The sequence below is a fragment of the Acomys minous genome (assembly GCF_964271855.1).
Source record: "Acomys minous genome assembly, chromosome: 6".
NCBI lineage: Eukaryota > Metazoa > Chordata > Mammalia > Rodentia > Muridae > Acomys > Acomys minous.
The window spans coordinates 34,700,690-34,719,142 of record NC_140487.1 but is presented as its reverse complement, the minus strand read 5'-3'; the positions used below and the strand labels follow the sequence as shown (position 1 = coordinate 34,719,142).

Sequence of the window (18,453 nt, the reverse complement as noted above, 5' to 3'; positions counted from 1 at the left end):
CATTCATTTGCATCTAATAGAGCATTACCAATAAATTGCAGTGATACTTTTTCTCTTATCTAAGAATCCTAGTGAGATTAACCAGTCAATGATTACTCTCAGAGTTAAATATATACAATATTATGTTCATTAGAGCATTAAAACAAAAGTAAACTCTATTTTCTCCAAACATCACAAAATTAATTGAACATTTCTGAGTACTTGTTTCACCAACTTCTACATATAGTTTCAATCTATACGATCCCAGGGATAATAATTGTTGTCTTTACTTGGTACTTTTAACATGCTGTGATAAAATGACTTGGTCTACCTTCTTTTTTTTTTAAGAGAAAAATGTGTGATGATATTTTGTTAAATATTTTTATTTTTTACATATATATTTATATTATTAAACATATATACCATAAACTACCTACAGCAAGAAAAATCATGACACAATCAGGAATTATATAAGTGTTACATTCTTAGTGTTTTGGCTATTTGTATTTGGCAGCCTTGAAGAAAACATCTTTTCTATTTGGTGCATCTAAAATTCTGAATGTAAATCAATACCTATCATAGCTCATCATTATCAACTTAAAACATCTAGATCTAAACACATCTTAGCCCCTAGACAACTAAGCTTAATTGTAAAACTATCTGGTTTTCAACCCCATTAGAGACTTGAGAAGGAATAAATTTAATTATCTGAATATAGAGAGGATACAGATTAGCAGCTTCCCAAGTGAGAATATGACAGAGACAATTTGCTACCTGAGCAGTCACCCAAAACTCTCTATAATGTTAAAGCATGATCTTTAGTGTTCTGGCCCAGTATATCTCACATATGTGTGAGGCAGGAACTGTCGAGGACTTGCTTACCCTGTCTTGGCAGAGTTTGGCTGTTGTTTCTGCTTGCATCCAAGGTTGTCCCCCCTTTTTTAGGCAAAATTTTGTCTCTGGTAGAAATGAGGACATTTTCCCCAGTGTCTTGTTTGCCACATTTTAAGCCACCCCCATAAGGAAATTCTTTGATGCTCACCATCCAAATAAATGCTGGTAATTTAGAATTTCCCAAGTTTCATTTCATATACCATCAGGGTAGTTGGAATTCCATGTAATGGATGTTCGAAACTCTTATGGCCTTTATCTTTGTACATCTTTACTGGTTACTCTTTATCATAGTCTAAGGTAAAACTAGTTTGTCTTATCATCTTTTACTCATTTCTACTTACTTTCCATCACATAGAATCTTATTTTTTCTTAAGTGTACTTCAATTTTATTGAGCTAGAATAGGGATCCCAGGAGCAAAAACACTACAATGATCCCAGTAATGAAAACAAACAATAATTATGACCAGGGTGAACTTTTCAATTGGAAATGTACTGTTTACAAGATTAAAGTTGCCTAGCGTCATTATGAATCAGGACCAACTAGGAACTATAGCTTCTGAATTATCTACGGACTAATAATAATAAATGAAGGGCTGGAAAGATTGCTCAGTGTTTAAGAACACCAACTACTCTTTGTTTCCCAGAATTTGTATCCCAACCCACAACCTTTTCTAAGTCCAGTTCCAGGAGAATTCCCTCTTTCGGCTAATATGGGCATTGCATGCATGGTGCACAAGATGTATAACATGGTGCAGAAATATACATGTCAACAGAACACCTGCTTGTATAAAATTATCAAAACTTAACAATATCAAAATAACTATAAATAATACTGTTACTACAAAGGGAAATATTTTCTATATTATTAGAAACACAAAAATTATATTGACATTGTCTTAGATTAATAGGGAAATTGAATTTTGACATATTATGAATAATCTATACTATTGGAAAAGTTGGGGAAACTTCTTTTTCCCTGGGTTTTGACCTTTTTTTCTTTTTAAGGAGTTAGTCTTTATGTTTGTTTGTTTTATTCAATTTACATCCAGATACTAGCTCCCTTTCTCCTCTCCTCCCCAGTCCCACCCTCCCTTTCTCTTCCCGCCACCCCCCCCCCCCCGTAACCCTCCACCTGCTCAGGAAAAGGGAGCCCCTCCTCAACAAACCTACACAAGAATCGCTTCAGGACTCAGCAGATCATTTTCTACTGAGGCCACGCAAGGCATCCAGGCCAGAGGGGAGTGATTGAAAAGCAGGCAACAGAGTCTATGTCAGAGACAGCCTCTGTTCCTTTTGCTAGGGGACCCATATGAGGACTAAGTTGCCCATCAGCAACATATGTGTAGGGGCCTAGGTCCAGTACATGCATGGTCCTTGATTGGGGCTTTAGTCTCCATATGCCCCCCTGGGCCCTGGTTGGTTGACTCTGTTGGTCTTGTGGAGTTCTTGTACCCTGCAGGTCCTTCTACTCCCCTCCCCCCACTTTTCCACAAGACTCCCTGGTGCTTCTCCTAATGTTTGGCTGTGAGTCTCAGCATCTGTTTTGATTTGCTGCTGGGTGGAGCCTCTCTGAGGACAGCTATGCTAGGCTTGCATGTGCTAACTAGCAGAGTATCATTATTATCGTCAGGCGTTGGCTCTCTCTTGTGGGGTGGATCTCAGGTTGAGCCAGGTCATCACATAGAATCTTAACTCTGACATTTAATACTGGAAAAAGTATTTATACTCTCCATTTTAAAACAATTAACTTTCACTTCCCCTCTCTATTAGTTATATAATTAACAAGAAATACTTACAGAAGGCTTTCAATATATAAAAATGTGAGACTATTTTAGGCTCTACATAAAATATGGAATCCGTTTATGAAGACCTTTCCTTTGTGATCAGATTTGAATGGATTAAATTGTGAATTGACGGCACCAGAGATGATGCCTACAGCTGTTTGTGCCCCTACATACTGTATGTAAAACAACCATGCCTCCAACACTATGGAACAGCTTGTCAAACTTACTCTCTTAAGAATTCCGAGATAAGGTACTTTTGAACTCAGAGGAAGGATAGCAGGCTACCAAGAAGAGACTTGATACCCTATAACCATATACAGGGGGAGGAGGTCTCCCTAGTCACAGTCATAGGGGAGAGGAGTAAGGGAAAAATGGGAGGGAGGGAGGAATGGGAGGATGCAAGGGATAGGATAACAAATGAGATATAATATGAATAAATTAATAAAATATATTTAAAAATAATTCTGAGATAAGGGTCTAAGGAAACTAAATCAAAGGGGTAAATGTAAGCAGCCCTTGATTCTGCAAACCGATTGATGGAATTTTATATTATTTATAGTTAAAGCCCAGTAAAGACCCAGATTTATCTCCCTCTTTCCCTTGATTAACACAGAATGTGCGCATAGCCTGACACAGACCTGTTTAGATGTATAGATAACTCAGTTACTTAGAACTGAATTTGATTAGACGCATGCATGTAAGTGCAATGGAGAATGAGTGGAGCTAAAACTCTAGTGCTATTACACACGGGCTAAGCACTGAGGAAGTTTAGCTCTAGGATTTGGCTCTCCTTTTCTTCTAGTTGCAATTATTGGGACAAACTATGGAGGAGCCAGAGTTACTCAGGAAGAAACATACTAACCCACCTCACATGATCAAATTGGTTACACTTTTGTTTCGATGCACTCATCAAGGGCCTATTTCTAGTGCCTCTGCCCAATTAAACAAGAGGTGACAATAGTCACATTGATATATATGTGTGTGTATTTTCCTTTTACTATGGTGAGCAGCATATTTTCCTTTTACTATGGTGAGCTCATTCAAATAATGAGACTACATTGACCCAGGAGAATGTATAGGAAATGAGATTCAATAATGAATGCCAATAGATTGGCTGTGCACATTTGCGAGTTTTGAAGCGATGGAAGGATTTTTCACATTACTGGCACATTTTTTTGCATACTCTCTGAGAATGTCTGAGTACTTCATTAACAGACATAATGAGTGAAGGAGACAGAGTATCCAGAGCTGGGCCCCCAATATGAAAGCAATTTTTAATAGTACAAATCAGAGTCATCTTTATTTCAGATAGTTTTAAACTGTTACACCAAATTAAAAGCACTATTGGAAAATGGTGTTATTGGCATTAGCTATTCAGGAGTGGAGGCTGCAAAATAAAAGAGCAATTGTTTCCTGATAACATTCAGATCCCTCGAGTTTCTAATTATCTCCTTTACAGGCGTTACTCTAGGATTTCTAATTGGATTTATGACCTTGAACCAAAAATCACATCTTGAGGCTCTCTAGGTTTATGCATAAATCCTGTTATTTTTACCCTTATATTTGTTTCTCCTTCATAGTCTTTCCTTAGTACTCTAAAGAAAGATGCTTTAAAAAGTTAATTAGCTAAAGCAAAATTCCTCCCATTATCATTATATTTAATTAAGACTTTTCTATTCACGCCACCATCTTAGCAAGGAGTACAAGTATTCCTGATATCAGCCCCTTATCTGTTTCTTGCAGCTTTTAACATAATAAAGCACCTGGACTCTTTATTTAGTATTTCAGGTCTCTTTTCTTTCCTGTCACAAAAGATAAATTCACCTAGATGCACTGACAGCATCAAGGCTTTGAAAATGCGCCCATCCGTTACCTTATAAGCAGTTCACTCACTTTAATCCATCTTCTGCCCGTCACTCCAATGTCAAGCTCACAAGTTTAAGAGTGTACTTTTCTTAGCATGAACTTTTCATGCTGTTTCAAAACAATAGTCCAATGTCCACTCACTTAAGAACACACCTTGAATAGGAATAATTTTTGACTAACAAGATGTCAGTTAGTGTTTTTACTTGGTAATAGATGCTAAATAAACTATGACATTATTCAATGCCAAGTAACAATGACAAGATCACACACATCCCCAAATGATTATTGATTAAAAGACCTGGGTGGTTTCTCGTCTATCTTCATCATTGTGTGATTAATATATGCTTTTATTGGTATCACTTTTAAAATCCTGAGAATCAACCATATGTATCATTTTTTTTTTGTTGTACTTGTTTAATTTATTCTAATCAATGTTTCATTCTAGTTTGAAGGCACTGGAGTTCATAGTTTTGAGTTGATTTATGTTTAGTGCGTAACTAAACAAAACTCAGTACATACAACATCAGTAGATCAGAATTACTAGAGAACATGGATAGTTTTTAGCAGTCAAAATATCTCACTTGAAGGAAGTAGATTTTGATATCCATACAGCGTCTAGGATTTGAGTCCCACTTCCTTTGTCCTAACTTCAATCGTGGAATGTCAAGAAGGAAGAACAAGGAATCATGCTTTGTTTCGTAAATTATTTCAGTGTACTAACTCTTCTTTTCAAAGGAATTTCTAGAGGCTGCATATAAAAGTCTAAGCCAGTGTGTATTGCCATCACTTGCCCAGAGTAATAGAACATGCTACATTTGTGCTTCGTAGTATCATTTTTTTTAATGCCTGGAAGACTCCTTATTGCAAATTATTCCAAATAGATTCCATTCATAACTGTTTCAACCAAGGCACTTCTGGTCTCCCATCTTCGGGTGTGGAATTCTGTCTCAGTCATGATTCAAGAATTAATGGAGGTCTGGTCTAAAATCAATATTATCAATACTAATATGTGCAGTGTATCTAAGATACTTTATGGCTTAAAGGTCATAAATTTCTGTATAACTATCATACACCACAAAACCTCAGTTATAAACATTTGCATTTGTAGTTCATGTGTCAAATCTGATTCCAGTACCAATTGTCCATAAAATATCTCTGTGACAGAATTTTCTTTTAAATAATAAGTATATAGCTGAACATATGTCTACTTATCACAGAAAGAAGAGAATGCTGGCCGTGGTACTCACATGGCACTGTGCGGAGGTAGAGGTTGTCACGGATGATTTGCTGCAGCTCGTGGTCAACAGAACCCTTCTGAAATCTTAAGTTGAGGTAGTGACGAAGATCCTTATCAACAATTCCTCCTAAAATAATAAAATTATTTTGTAAAATATTTGAAAAAAATATTACAAGGGTACAGTTATAAAATAATTTATAAGTTATGTAATGGATGAATTATTTCAAATCACTATTTTGATGTCTAAAGCATTTATTAATATGGTAACAAATTAGTCTGTCTTCTGGGTCTATACCTAGTAATTGTGTCTTTATTTTTCATTTAGATTGCAGTTTTTATTATAGTATGGTATTATTTACAACTGAACTAGCACTGAGTTATACATAATGTATCTCATTGTCAGACTAAAAGGCTATTTATTTCTTCATTTACGTTTTTTTTAACCTCAAACACTACTAATCGCCAAGCTAATTCTACTTTTGTGGACCTGATTGCTTCAGGAATCATATCTAAGGAAGATCATATGCTATTTATTTAATTATTTGTTACTGGCTTATATACTCAGCATGATGTCTTCTGAGTTTGAAAAGACTTTTTAGGTTATTTAAGGTTACTATGGAAAAAACGCGATATACAAAGTTAAAAGAAAAATGGGTATATAAATATTGATGATTTTCTTCCCACCATGAAATAAATCTAAGTGATTTCTCTGTTATGTGATATATGTACAGAAGTAACAGATTGAAGTAAACTTTGAGTAGCTTCTCTTCTTTTGCCAACAAATAATTTAAATATGTTTGCTATTATAATTTAATGAAAAATGTGGCTATGGCTTTAAAAAGCCAGTGATGCAGCTCTATTGAATATTAATCTTAAACTAATGATAACTTTATTAAATTATACATATTTATTTTAAGATTCTTTCTAGTTCCAGGCTGGAAAGAATGAATTAAAAAGCAAAATACTAGAGATAGTCAGCAGCCGAGGAGTACTGCTCTCACAAAGGACCCAGGTTTGTTTCTCAGGACCCACCCAGCAGCCCAAAACCACCTCCACATGCTTCTGCATACATGCAGTTCATGTGAACTCATGCAGGCATGCACACTTATATAAACAAATATCAAGTAAATGGGCTTTTAAAAACCAAAACACCTACAAAAATCTCAATATGATTATCCTAAACTCTTATCTTTTCAAACAGTAATATTAAGACCAGTGAAGTGTGATGGCTCTTCTTGCTTGTCAACTTGACTATACCTTCAATTAGCTAAAACCCCTGTGGCTGGATACACCCTTGAGGGTAAATTTCTAATTAAATCAACTGATGAGGAAAGACCCACCATAAATCCACTTCTACGAGGTGGGAAGATCCACTTTAAATGCTATGTACATGGTGGGGCAACATATAAAAAGGACACTGAATACGAAACCTCTGGATTTCCTTCACTGGTATTAGAAGCTACTTTTTTGATATTTAAAGATATACTGAAGACCATCTGACACATTCAGCTTGGTGGACCACATGACTACAGTCTCCTTGAATTTTCTGTTGGGAGACAGCCATTGTTGGACTAATGGAACACAGCCTATATGCCACTCAAATAAATAAATAAATAAATAAATAAATAAACAAACAAACATTTATATGCAATATATTTATATAAATATATTTATATTATAAAATAAATCTTGTATTTTCTAGTGTATAACTCCACCCCCCAACTTTAACTTTTCCAGTTAAATATAGAGTTTGCAACCCGAGTCTGCTGCACAGTGTATGTAGTAGAAGAGGGGTAGTTTTATACAGTGAGTATATCAGAAATATATATATATTATGCTGGCTGGTTTTGTTGTCGAAGCTTGACACAATTAGAGTCATCAAGGAGGAAGGAACCTCATTTGGCTACATGCCTCCATGAGATCCAGCTGTAAGGCATTTTCTAAGTTAGCAATCAATGGGAGAGGGACTAGCTCATTGTGGAAGCGACATGCCTGAGCTGGTGGTCCTGGGTTCTCTATAAGAAAACAGACTGAACAAACCATGGAGAGCAAGGCAGGAAGCATCACCCTCGATGGCCTCTGCATCCACTCCTGTCTCCAGGTTCCTTCCCTGCTTGAGTTCCTGTCCTGACTTCCTTTAGTGAGGAACAGCAACGTGGAAATATATGGTGAATAAACCCCTTCCTCCCTAATTTATTTTTTGGCCGTGGTGTGTTTTGCTGCAGCAATAGAAACCATAACTAAGTCAGTCTCTCTCTCTCTCTCTCTCTCTCTCTCTCTCTCTCTCTCTCTCTCTCTCTCTCTCTCTCTCAATAAGTAAATAAAATAAACAAATAAAAAACATTATATATAAATCTAATATATAGTCATTATATTAGCTTTCTTATTATAAAGATCCCTGACTATTATAAGCAAAAAATACAGTTAAAGGTGATGAGAAACTATAGTAGACTCCAAACATAATCTCTATCAATCCTTTAGTATCTCTGATTTCATACGTCTGTGGGCCAGTTTTGTCGTGTGAAATAGCATGATATGGGTGTGCAGTTATGAAACACATAATTTTCCCACAAATTGTTTTAGCATATTAATTTGCACTCATTGCAAAATTTCTGAAGTTTTCCAAATGTGTCACTTTAGCTGCCTCCTTGTCTGTGGATCTACACACAGTAACATGCCATAGAAAACCATTTTGACTGATTCACCTGCCAAAATTCATACTCCCAAGTAATGCTTCTTATGTTTTTGAGGATGTAGCCTTCTAATCTGTTTTTCAAGGAAGTCAGTGTGATAATGGAAAATAAAGGAAACACCGTTTCTTGGGTACAGCCAAATATTTTCATATATTGGGGAAGGAGGTTCTCCTCAGTTTTAGACCTAGGTGAGGGGAATAGGGTGAAAGCAGGAGGGAGGGAGGAACAGGAGGATACAAGGGATGGGATAACAGTTGAGTTGTAATCTGAATAAATTAATTAAATAAAAAATAAATTCAAAACCATCCTTTTAGCCAAACCTAAGAAGTCAAAGAGCAAACAAAGATCCACTGTTGACATCTTTATCCTGGTTTGGGTTCTGTTATTATATAAACATTATATATAAAAGTAACTTAGGGAAGAAAGAGGACACTTGCACTTACGGTTCACACTCTTATATTTTTGGATGTGAGCCTAGCCTTTAAGGGCTGGGCCATCTCTCCAGCCCAACAGTTCACACTCTTACATCACAGGAATCTGGAAGTGGGGACTGAAGCAAAGACCATGGGGGAACCATGACTCCTGGCTTCCTTCTCTGGCTTGCTTAGCAACTTTTCTCATACAGCTCAGACACACTTAACTAGGGATGTCAGTGTCCACACTAGGCTGGGTCCTCGACATCAGTTAATAAAGCAGCTGTCCTATAAACATACTCATAGACACTGGGATAAAGGCGATTCTTCAATTGAGTTTCCATTTTCCAGATGCCTGGTTTATTTCAGGTTAACCCAGACTAACAAATGTGTTGTGTTCCTGTTTCTTAAACTCACTGGCAGCCATGAAGAGGTAACTTAGGAATTGTGAAATGCTCTTCTCCTGCCTTGTGCCTGGCATCCTCCTGTCAGCACAACATGCTTTACCTTTGATAAAACATCACAGCTACTGAGCACGCATTGTGCCTGTCATTTAGCTGCTGTTTCTGCCTGAATCTCAGTCTGTAGGTCTTTCCTCAACTGAACCCTCTTTTCCTTCTTCCATCTTTCTGCTTCATATGTGGGACATGACAAGTGATGAAATGCTTTCTGGCAGCCCAAGCAAATGCCAGCTACAGAATACCAACTGCAGCCTGCGCATAAACGTAAGCCAGAACCATTCCTTAACGTAATGTGGGTAGATTCCCATTTTGTAGTCTAGTATGATTTTGCCCCGCAAAAATATATTATTGGTTTATGTCATTTCTTCTCTTACAAATATATCATGTTGGAAATTTATTCCCCTTAGAAAATAATTACTGAATGTTCATCAACTCATTTTAGAGGCTACTTGTATTTCCCCTGCAAGAAAGAACTTGAAGAAGCTTTTAAGAATAAGTGTGAAATTCCCTTCACTAATTAAATGACTTGCTACAAATTACAGTACTACATGTGATCCTACTTATTTTGGAATTTTTACTTTGTTCCACGTTTTCCTCATCCTTGATTATCCTTCACAATTTACCAGAGCATCTTTTAGCTAAGGATTTTTTCCCAGTGTTTATATTGCTGAAAACTAAGATAGTTTACTTATCCAACTATTGTCTCCGACTAATTAATTGTCATTAAAATATTTTTACTAGTTTTGGATCTAAACACGCTCAGCCACAGGGCATACAGATCGAAGACAGTTACTCAGTCCAGAGCCTCACTTTCCTAATTGTCCTTGCATCTATTAGCAGCTACTTGTGGCCACTGAGATCAGACAAAATCAGAAGGTTCATTCCCTGAGCTTGACCCGATATCTGCGATACAACAGCTACGCTCTGAACATGAAGGGCCAAGCACAAGCAAGAACCCGCGTGTTAAAGACTAGGGTAGAAGCTACAAACACTGGGGTCCCTCATGGGTTTATTAGGCTGCTGGTTGTGGTATGACCAACTATATAAAGTAGATTTCATGGTATATAAAAGGGAAAATGGGATGTATATTTTTATAACTAACATGGATATGTGTGTGTGTGTGTGTGTGTGTGTGTGTGTGTGTGTGTGTGTACAGTCAACAGTTGACAGGAAGTTATAGGAAAAGTAGAGAGTAAGATAGAGTAAGAGGAAGTCACTAGGACAGATAGACACAGCAGAAGTAGAAAGGAGTGACATTCAGTGTGAGGTCTTTATTTTGTTTTGTTTTTTGTTTTTTGTTTTTTGTTTTTTTTGAGATGGTGTGGAGAGGGAGAGCTTTTTGTTCCCCTTTGGGACATCAGCTGAGGTAGAAGGTCAGCTGGGTGTTTTCTCTGTCTCTCTGAGCTAGGAGGTGTTTGCCTTAACATCTGGTTCCCAAGACTTAATTGGTAAAATCAAACAATTGAGATGTTTTTAAAGACAGCATATATCCTCATGTGGTGAATACATTTATAAATGGTCTGTGTCTATAGGTTATATACAGGTATGTAGTAATTTCGTCGATTAGAGATTTCAAAAGAGATGGATTAAGTAACAGACAATGAATGATGCCTGAGCTAAAAAGCATGGCCCAAGTCTCAGGATTATCTCCTTCCCTTTTTTAAAAAAAAAAGTTTTTCATTTAATTTCCTGAAGTGCTGTGTTTCAAACAGGCATCATTAGTTCTTACAAGTTAGCATTTCAAAGCAAACTAACACACAAATATTACAGTGCTAAAACAATGCTGCTTTTTAAAATCAAATTAAGCAATACCCCATCGCATTTGCCATCATGATTATCTTCATTTTCTTGTTAGTGTTGCAGGGATTTTCTTCTATCACGGGGCAGTGATATGTAGCATTTGGATCCAGGGTGCACTGTCAAGCAGAGCACTGTCAAGCTCACTGTCTCTTGCATGGTTTAGCATTCAGTGGCTCTTATTGTGTTTTAATATAACCATTAATACTTATATAAAAACACTCTCATTTCCTTAACACTAAACATGTTAAAAACTTAAAGACCACCCAGATTTATACTTTAATCTAGTGAGAGGGGTGCGGTGTATCTGAGGCATGTGTCCAGTGTGTGCCACCCTTGCAAACTCTGTAAAGATCCTACTTTTTAGGCTAAAGCATTAAAGTCCATTGTCAACATAACCTCAACTAACCTTTTGAACTTAACATCAAAGCGTAACTTAAGAATGCCAAGGAAAGAACTTAGTTGAAATTCATTCTATTGCAAACAAGGAAAGTGATGCTTTCACAGGTTGTTAGTAGGTTTAGGCCACAGATGGGATGGAGAGTGGATGAACCAAAAGGATGTAAAACTAAAAGACTCTCTGTGGGTAAAACCGAAAATGTGCATCATTGAGACTTTGTGCTTAAGAAGTACAGCCCTTGTGTTTCTCAGGAGTGGCTGGTAAAAGGTGACTGCTTTGTCCTTTTGACTACTTGAACAACCAGATTAGGGAAGGGAAACAAAATTCTGCTCAGACGTAATGGATGAACACTTTCCATAGTCCTTTAGGAAGTGAGTCAGTTCCACTTCTATGAGCTGGAAATGCACTAATATATACAGTGTTTGTACCGAGGCATTGATTGCTCATAGCTAGAGCCCTTCATATGTGCTGACCATTGGCTCGTCTTTATCTCTCCTTGAAAAAACTACTTCTGGAATTGACATGTGCCTTATGAATAAACATATCATTTAAAATCAAGATCAGGTCATTTATCAGGTGGTGGTGGACATGGGGAGTAATAGGTGGTATGAACCAGAATGCCAGTGACTTGTTCTTTTATTTCTATTCATCCTGTGATTTGTAATAACTACACCCCTCTTTGCCCCTTTTTATTTTTTTTCATTATGATTCTACAGGATGCTGAAATAGGCAATCGAGTTTGTTTGTATTTTACCCTTTGCACATATTATTGTGCTTTATTTTGTCTGAAGTTGCAAAACAGTCCCAGTGCCTCAATTTCTTTGCTTTTCCATCCTCAGTGGCTGTTACCTATTATGTTTTGTGTTGGCGTAATTTTGCGGAACTTTGGATCAAATTCTCACCTACTCACTTGGTCAAAATTTCTCTTCTCAGAGGTAGTTTTAATAAGTAGACCTCCCCTCTGTCCCACTTTCCTGATAAGTGAAGACATTCATGGGACTCTAGGTGAGAGAAGCAAGGAAAAATGGGAAATAGAAGGATCCAGAGGGTCCTAGAAATATACAAAAAAGAACATTATGATGGGCTGATCTGGGCCCAGGGGTCCTGCTCAAACTATGGCACCAGCCAAGGACAACACACACAATAAACTTCAAACCTCTACCCAGTTCTAGCCAATGGACAGGACATTCTCCACAGTTAAGTGGAGAGTGGGGTCTGACTTTCACATGGACTCTGGTGCCCCATATTTGACCACGTCCCCTGGATGGGGAGGCCTGGTGGCACTCAGAGGAAGGATAGCAGGCTACCAAGAAAAGACTTGATACCCTATGAGCATATACAGAGGAAGGAGGTCCCCCTCAGTCATAGTCATAGGGGAGGGGAGTAAGGGGAAAATGGGAGATAGGGAGGAATGGGAGGATACAAGGAATGGGATAACAATTGAGATGTAATATGAATAAATTAATAAAATATTTTTTAAAAAATAAGTAGACCAAGCAAAGGGTGTATAAGCACATGCATTCACCATGAAGAGAAATATAGATAAAATTAAGGGCATTTGAGAACTAGTATGAAACCCTAATGCAGTAGAAGCTTCCTAAAATATACACATATATGAAGATTATCTAAATGAAACTACCAAATAATGGGAGACAGAATCCTAACCAGCAATACCTTGTCACCAAATGAAGCTTTCAGTCCCATGATTGGGTTGAACTGAGGTTCAAATGAATTGTGGGCCAAAGGGATCCTAAACAACCCAGGCAGTTGCTAAGACTATAGATGGCTCTCTACAAACTGATGGCAAACCCCCATTGCTAAAGACAACACCTACATGACTCCTAGACCCTGGAGAAATTGAGCTTGTGCCTACATAAAGCTTTCACCTCTATATCCCAGCATTGTTGGTACGGAAAGGTATCTGCATGTCACTATATGAGAAACCTAAACACCAAGCAAGGCATACAGTTTGATCTACAATGGTGCCTTGCCTGCAAGATATGCTAGGGCAATGCTGGCATTGAGCTTGTGAGAGTAACTAAGCAATAGCTGATTTGATTCAAGGCCCACTCCATGAGATGTAACCCATACCCTATATTGCTTGGGTGACCAAGATGCTGAGAGACTAAGATAGCTCAGGGACCTAGGGCAAACGCAAATACCATTGTTTATTTTTTAAAAAGGAGCAATAAAATAATTCCTGATGACATTTTGCATAGTCACAGAGCAGTGCCTTGCTCAGTCATCATTAGAAAAACTTCCCCCTGCAGCATACAGAGATGCACAGCTCAATATAACATAGAAGGGAAGACCTTGGAACACTCAGCCCTAAGTGGGATGCCTCCATCAAATCTCTCCCCTCAGAGCTCAGCGAGCCCTCATAGAAGAGGAGGAAGAAAGAGTGTAAGAGGCAGGGGACATGGAGGATACCAGAAGAACAAAGCCTTCTAAACCAGCATGGTCAAAGTTCATTGAACTCAGAGACTGAGGCAGCATGCACAAGGGCCGGCCTGAGTCTGCACCAGGTCCTCTGCGTTTGGAACTAAAAAGATTTCTCTTCTATTTGATAGTAACTATGAAATTTATATATATATATACTGCAACATTAAGTCATCGTTCAATTGGTTTTCATAATTTTGGGGCCCTGACACTTCTCTCCTCTTGGAACCTCTGTATCCCCACCCCCTATCTCCCGCAAGTGCTTTATACATCTCATGGCCACTTCATAAGTTTTGTTCGGCTTCATGTTCTTCTTTTATCTGAGAGCTCCTGAAACATTGGTTCCTGTGGACGCTGTTTTCTCTCTTCTTCAGTGCTCAGCCTCTAGTATTGTTCTACGTATAATCTACAAAAATATGTGTGTGAGATTGCTTAAGCTTATCAAATGTAACAGAAACCATATAGAACTTATATAACAAAAGATACAAAATATTGATATATTGCAATATTTTTTTTTAGCACATAAGAGTCAGATTTTACCAAGGAAAGCTATTTCCAACCTATTTCATAAGTAATGTTAGCTATGAAATGAGGCCATTAGGATTTAAAACATTGCGTGGACTGACCATGATTGTTTATCTATAAAGCTCATAATTGGGAGGGAAGAATGGGAGGAAACAGGGGAAGGGCTAACAATTGAGATGTAATATGAATAAATTAATAAAAATGTAAAAAAAATCTCATAATTGTTTGCGAGGCAATAAATGCACAGTGTATGACTACATAAATAAATTTACATTTCTATATAAAGTAGAGAATACTTTGTTAAAACTTATATAATAATTTATAGAAACACTTTTTTACATAAGCATACTATAGTTATAACAATAAAACTTCATACCTACATAAAATATTAACAGATGCTATGTATAAACATCATTTCAATAACTAGAATAGGCTACATTTTGAGCGTGCATTGAGGATTGAACCCAGAGCTGGTTAGACAAGTACTGTATTATTAAATTCACCCAAAACGATACATTTACAAATACATGTGCATATCAAAACTTATATGCACATGTATGTACACATACACATGCACCTACACATGCACATACATACACATGTAGGCATATAAAGTTGAGGAGTAAGTCTATCTACATAATAAAAATTGGTTCTTTATTGTAACCTGCATAAATCTTGATTTGGTTTTGAAAAAAAATCAAATGACATTGTAGAAACATGGGTAGAGTTTTCAGTAGGAAAACTAGGGTTATTATTTTGGGAATGCAGAATCATTTATGAGTCCCCTGTTTTTTTCAGTTAAAGGCAACGATTAAAGTAATAGTCAGTCTAGGCTACCATAAAGGAATAGCAAAGACTTTCTGGGAGGCTTGCACAGAATCATCATTTCATTCAGACATTAAGACTGAGATGCCAAAGTAAAAATGTCTGCCGATTTGTTGTTCTGTTTTATTTTCTGGTTTGCATTTTATCCTTTTCTCATTGGATTATGAGAACAGAGAGATAATTGCACTTTTGAGAGTCAGACCCTTGTAATCAGATGACCACTTTTTTAAACAATCACATTGGAAGTTAAGGTATCAACTCAGGAATTTGAGGGGAAACAAATACTGGGCACATCCCAAAATAAGCATTCTTCTAGTTCTTAAATTTAAGCTTCCATGTAACAGATTTACTGAGTACATTTTAAAACTTGGGAAGTTTTGTCATAAAATGATGAAATTATTTTATCTATTTCTAATAAATTAGATGTAGTTATAAGCAGTGTTGGGTAGTACCCTTTAAATACTGGTTGTTATTTTCTGAATCTTCCAGGAAATTAAGAACAGTAAGCAGAAAATTGATTTGAGACAGGTCTCTGTGAAATAAGTAGCAAAATATACAAGTGAAGTGGTCTTGAGGAATTAGAAGAGAAGGCACATCTCTCTTGGGGCCTGATGATATTGCCACAAGTAATGGCAAACACAGCTTATGTTAATTCATTGGTTGCTGTGGACATTAAGGAATAAACAATAGCTATGAAAGTATATTGTTAAGTTTCTCTTTTCAAAAATAGTTCCTCCTTAATTTCAAAATGGGGGAGTCCAGTAATAGAAAAGGTGATGATTCTGTTCATATCCCCAGTCACAAAAAGAATGACAGACATGTATAATCTAACAGTTCTGATGGAGCTCTGACCTTTCTGGGTAGACAACTACAAGTTTGGTTTCTGTCATCTTGAGGCCCATCACCTTCCTGGTGGCTTGCAGGGTATACCTCGTCATCGAATGCATTATCAGTTGTGCTGTAAGTAACCAGGTAGGAAATTGTTCTCCAAATAATTTGTTCTTATCCAAGAGTCATTAAATTCATTGAATATGCCATGTTTAATTATGTTTTAGTAACTGAAAGCATCTTTTACATAATGATGTGAAATTCCCCATTATTTCACTCACGCTAATAGTCTCCTTTTAATAGTCCAACCTTAGTACTTTTGTGGTATCTTTTCCTAAAGTTTGGAGTGTCATAATTTTTATAAGAAAAACAATAATAAAACCAACCAAAATACTATTTATCAGTAGCAGTTCATTAGGAGATTCAAAAGGAAGGAGAATAATTGCTACTTAAGAGAAAATTACAGAGATAAATATAAGTGGTTTATGACATTCTCTTCTTCCACTGAAAATGGCTGTTTATCATTTTCTTCCTGTACTTTTGTACAAATTGCAACATTATTATTAAGTTTCATTTTTTCATTGTTCACCCTGTACTCAAAGTAAAGTTAGATTTGTTTCTATCATTACAATTATTAGCTCTCATTTGCAAGAATAAATGAAATTTTTGTGAACATGTATGAATTATCCAACATTTCAATATGAAGGTTTATTAAGGATGACTGCAAAGTTGGAAACAAGTTAAGGTGTACCTAATTTTTTAAAAAGTGTCTCAACATGACTAATTCCATCTAAGACAAGTCTAGTATTACATAACTCCTAACAGATGTCGCGAGAAATCCAGCATACTCATAGAAAAGGGATGTAAAATGACTTAAAACCCTAACCAAAATGCAATCCAATTTTTCTAAAGAAGATTATAAAATGGATTAGATAAGTGACTAGGTTATTTAGGATCAGACTTGGAATCATAAATCCAATAAATCTCAAAGTTTGACTCTTTTTATTTTCATAACATATTTAGTAAGATGACTTACATGAGAGGAAAAAATACCATCTTCCAAAATATGTGGCTAATTCAGTACACAAGAACATTTTTGCTTTAGAGTTTTGTTTTACTGACTGTAATTTATTCTAAAGTTTAAGTTAAAAAAAAAAACAGCCGAGGAGATAAAGATATCAAAACTATTTTTGGTCTTTGAAAATCCAGTAGAAAAATTGACACACATGAACAAACTCCTGCAATACCTTCATTCAAATACTGAAATGTGGACATGCAAATGGAGTTTAGATTGTGACTTTTTAAGCATATTTCAGTGTGTGTAAGCGAGTTATTATCCCTGAGTCTACTAAAACATATATTATTAAATTGGTGAATCTTACAAGTAAAATACATGGAGATATACAGAGTCAAGGCTGAGATTATGACTATATTTAATGCTTCATGTTAACCATTAAGCGAGATTAGTCCTCTAATTTGAAAAAAAAATTTCGATTGTGTCCAGACTCTGGTATTATGAATAAAGCTGCTATGAACATAGTTGAGGAACATTGTTGTATGGTAGAACAACTTTCCAGAATTTACCCAGGAGTGGTATATCTGAGTCTTGAGGTAACACTATTCTCATTTTTCTGAGAAAGTGCCAGATTGCTTTACAAAGTGGCGGTACAAGTTTGCACTCCCAGCAGCAATGGAGGAGTGTTCCCCTTTCTAGATGTTCCTCAATGGAAGAATGGATTTTAAAAATTGTGGCACATTTACGCAATGGAATACTACTCGGCTATTAAAAACAATGAAATCATGGAACTTTCAGTGAACTAACCCAGACCCAGAAAGGCATACATGGTATATACTCACTTATAAGCAGATATTAGCCATATAATATAGGTTAACCATACTACATTCCACAGACCTAAAAAAAAACCTAAATAATGAAGAGGACCCTAGGGAGGATGCTTATTACTCATTCAGAAGGGCAAATAGGATAGACAGTGGAAACAGATGAAGAGAAGGAACAGGACGGGAGCCTACCATAGAGGTCCTCTGGAAGACTGCACCCAGCAAGGGATTGATGCGTGAGCTGAGACTCACAGGCAAAGTTTGGGCAGAGTGCAGAGTTTTATGGGAGAGTTGGAGGATAAAAGGACCTAGAGGGGATAGGAGCTTCACAAGGTGACTGACAGAGCCAACAAATATGGGCCCAGGGAGGCCTTCAGAGGCCGATGCACTAACCAAGGACCGTAAATGGAGAGGACCTAGATCCCGAGCTCAGAGGTAGTCGATAGGCAGCTCAGCCTCCATGTGGGTCTCCT

The 18,453-nt window shown here is 36.8% G+C and overlaps 1 protein-coding gene across 11 annotated transcripts in view; it reads right to left on the bottom strand.

Annotated features, from left to right (window-relative positions):
- MAGI2 (membrane associated guanylate kinase, WW and PDZ domain containing 2) overlaps positions 1-18,453 on the bottom strand; it is a 1,410,398-nt gene that overhangs the window by 978,176 nt on the left and 413,769 nt on the right. For all 11 annotated transcript variants that reach the window (XM_084787254.1, XM_084787259.1, XM_084787258.1 and 8 more), the window contains exon 2: positions 5,771-5,887. In XM_084787254.1, coding sequence (XP_084643380.1) covers positions 5,771-5,887 — 117 coding nt within the window. The remainder of the gene's footprint in view (positions 1-5,770; positions 5,888-18,453) is intronic.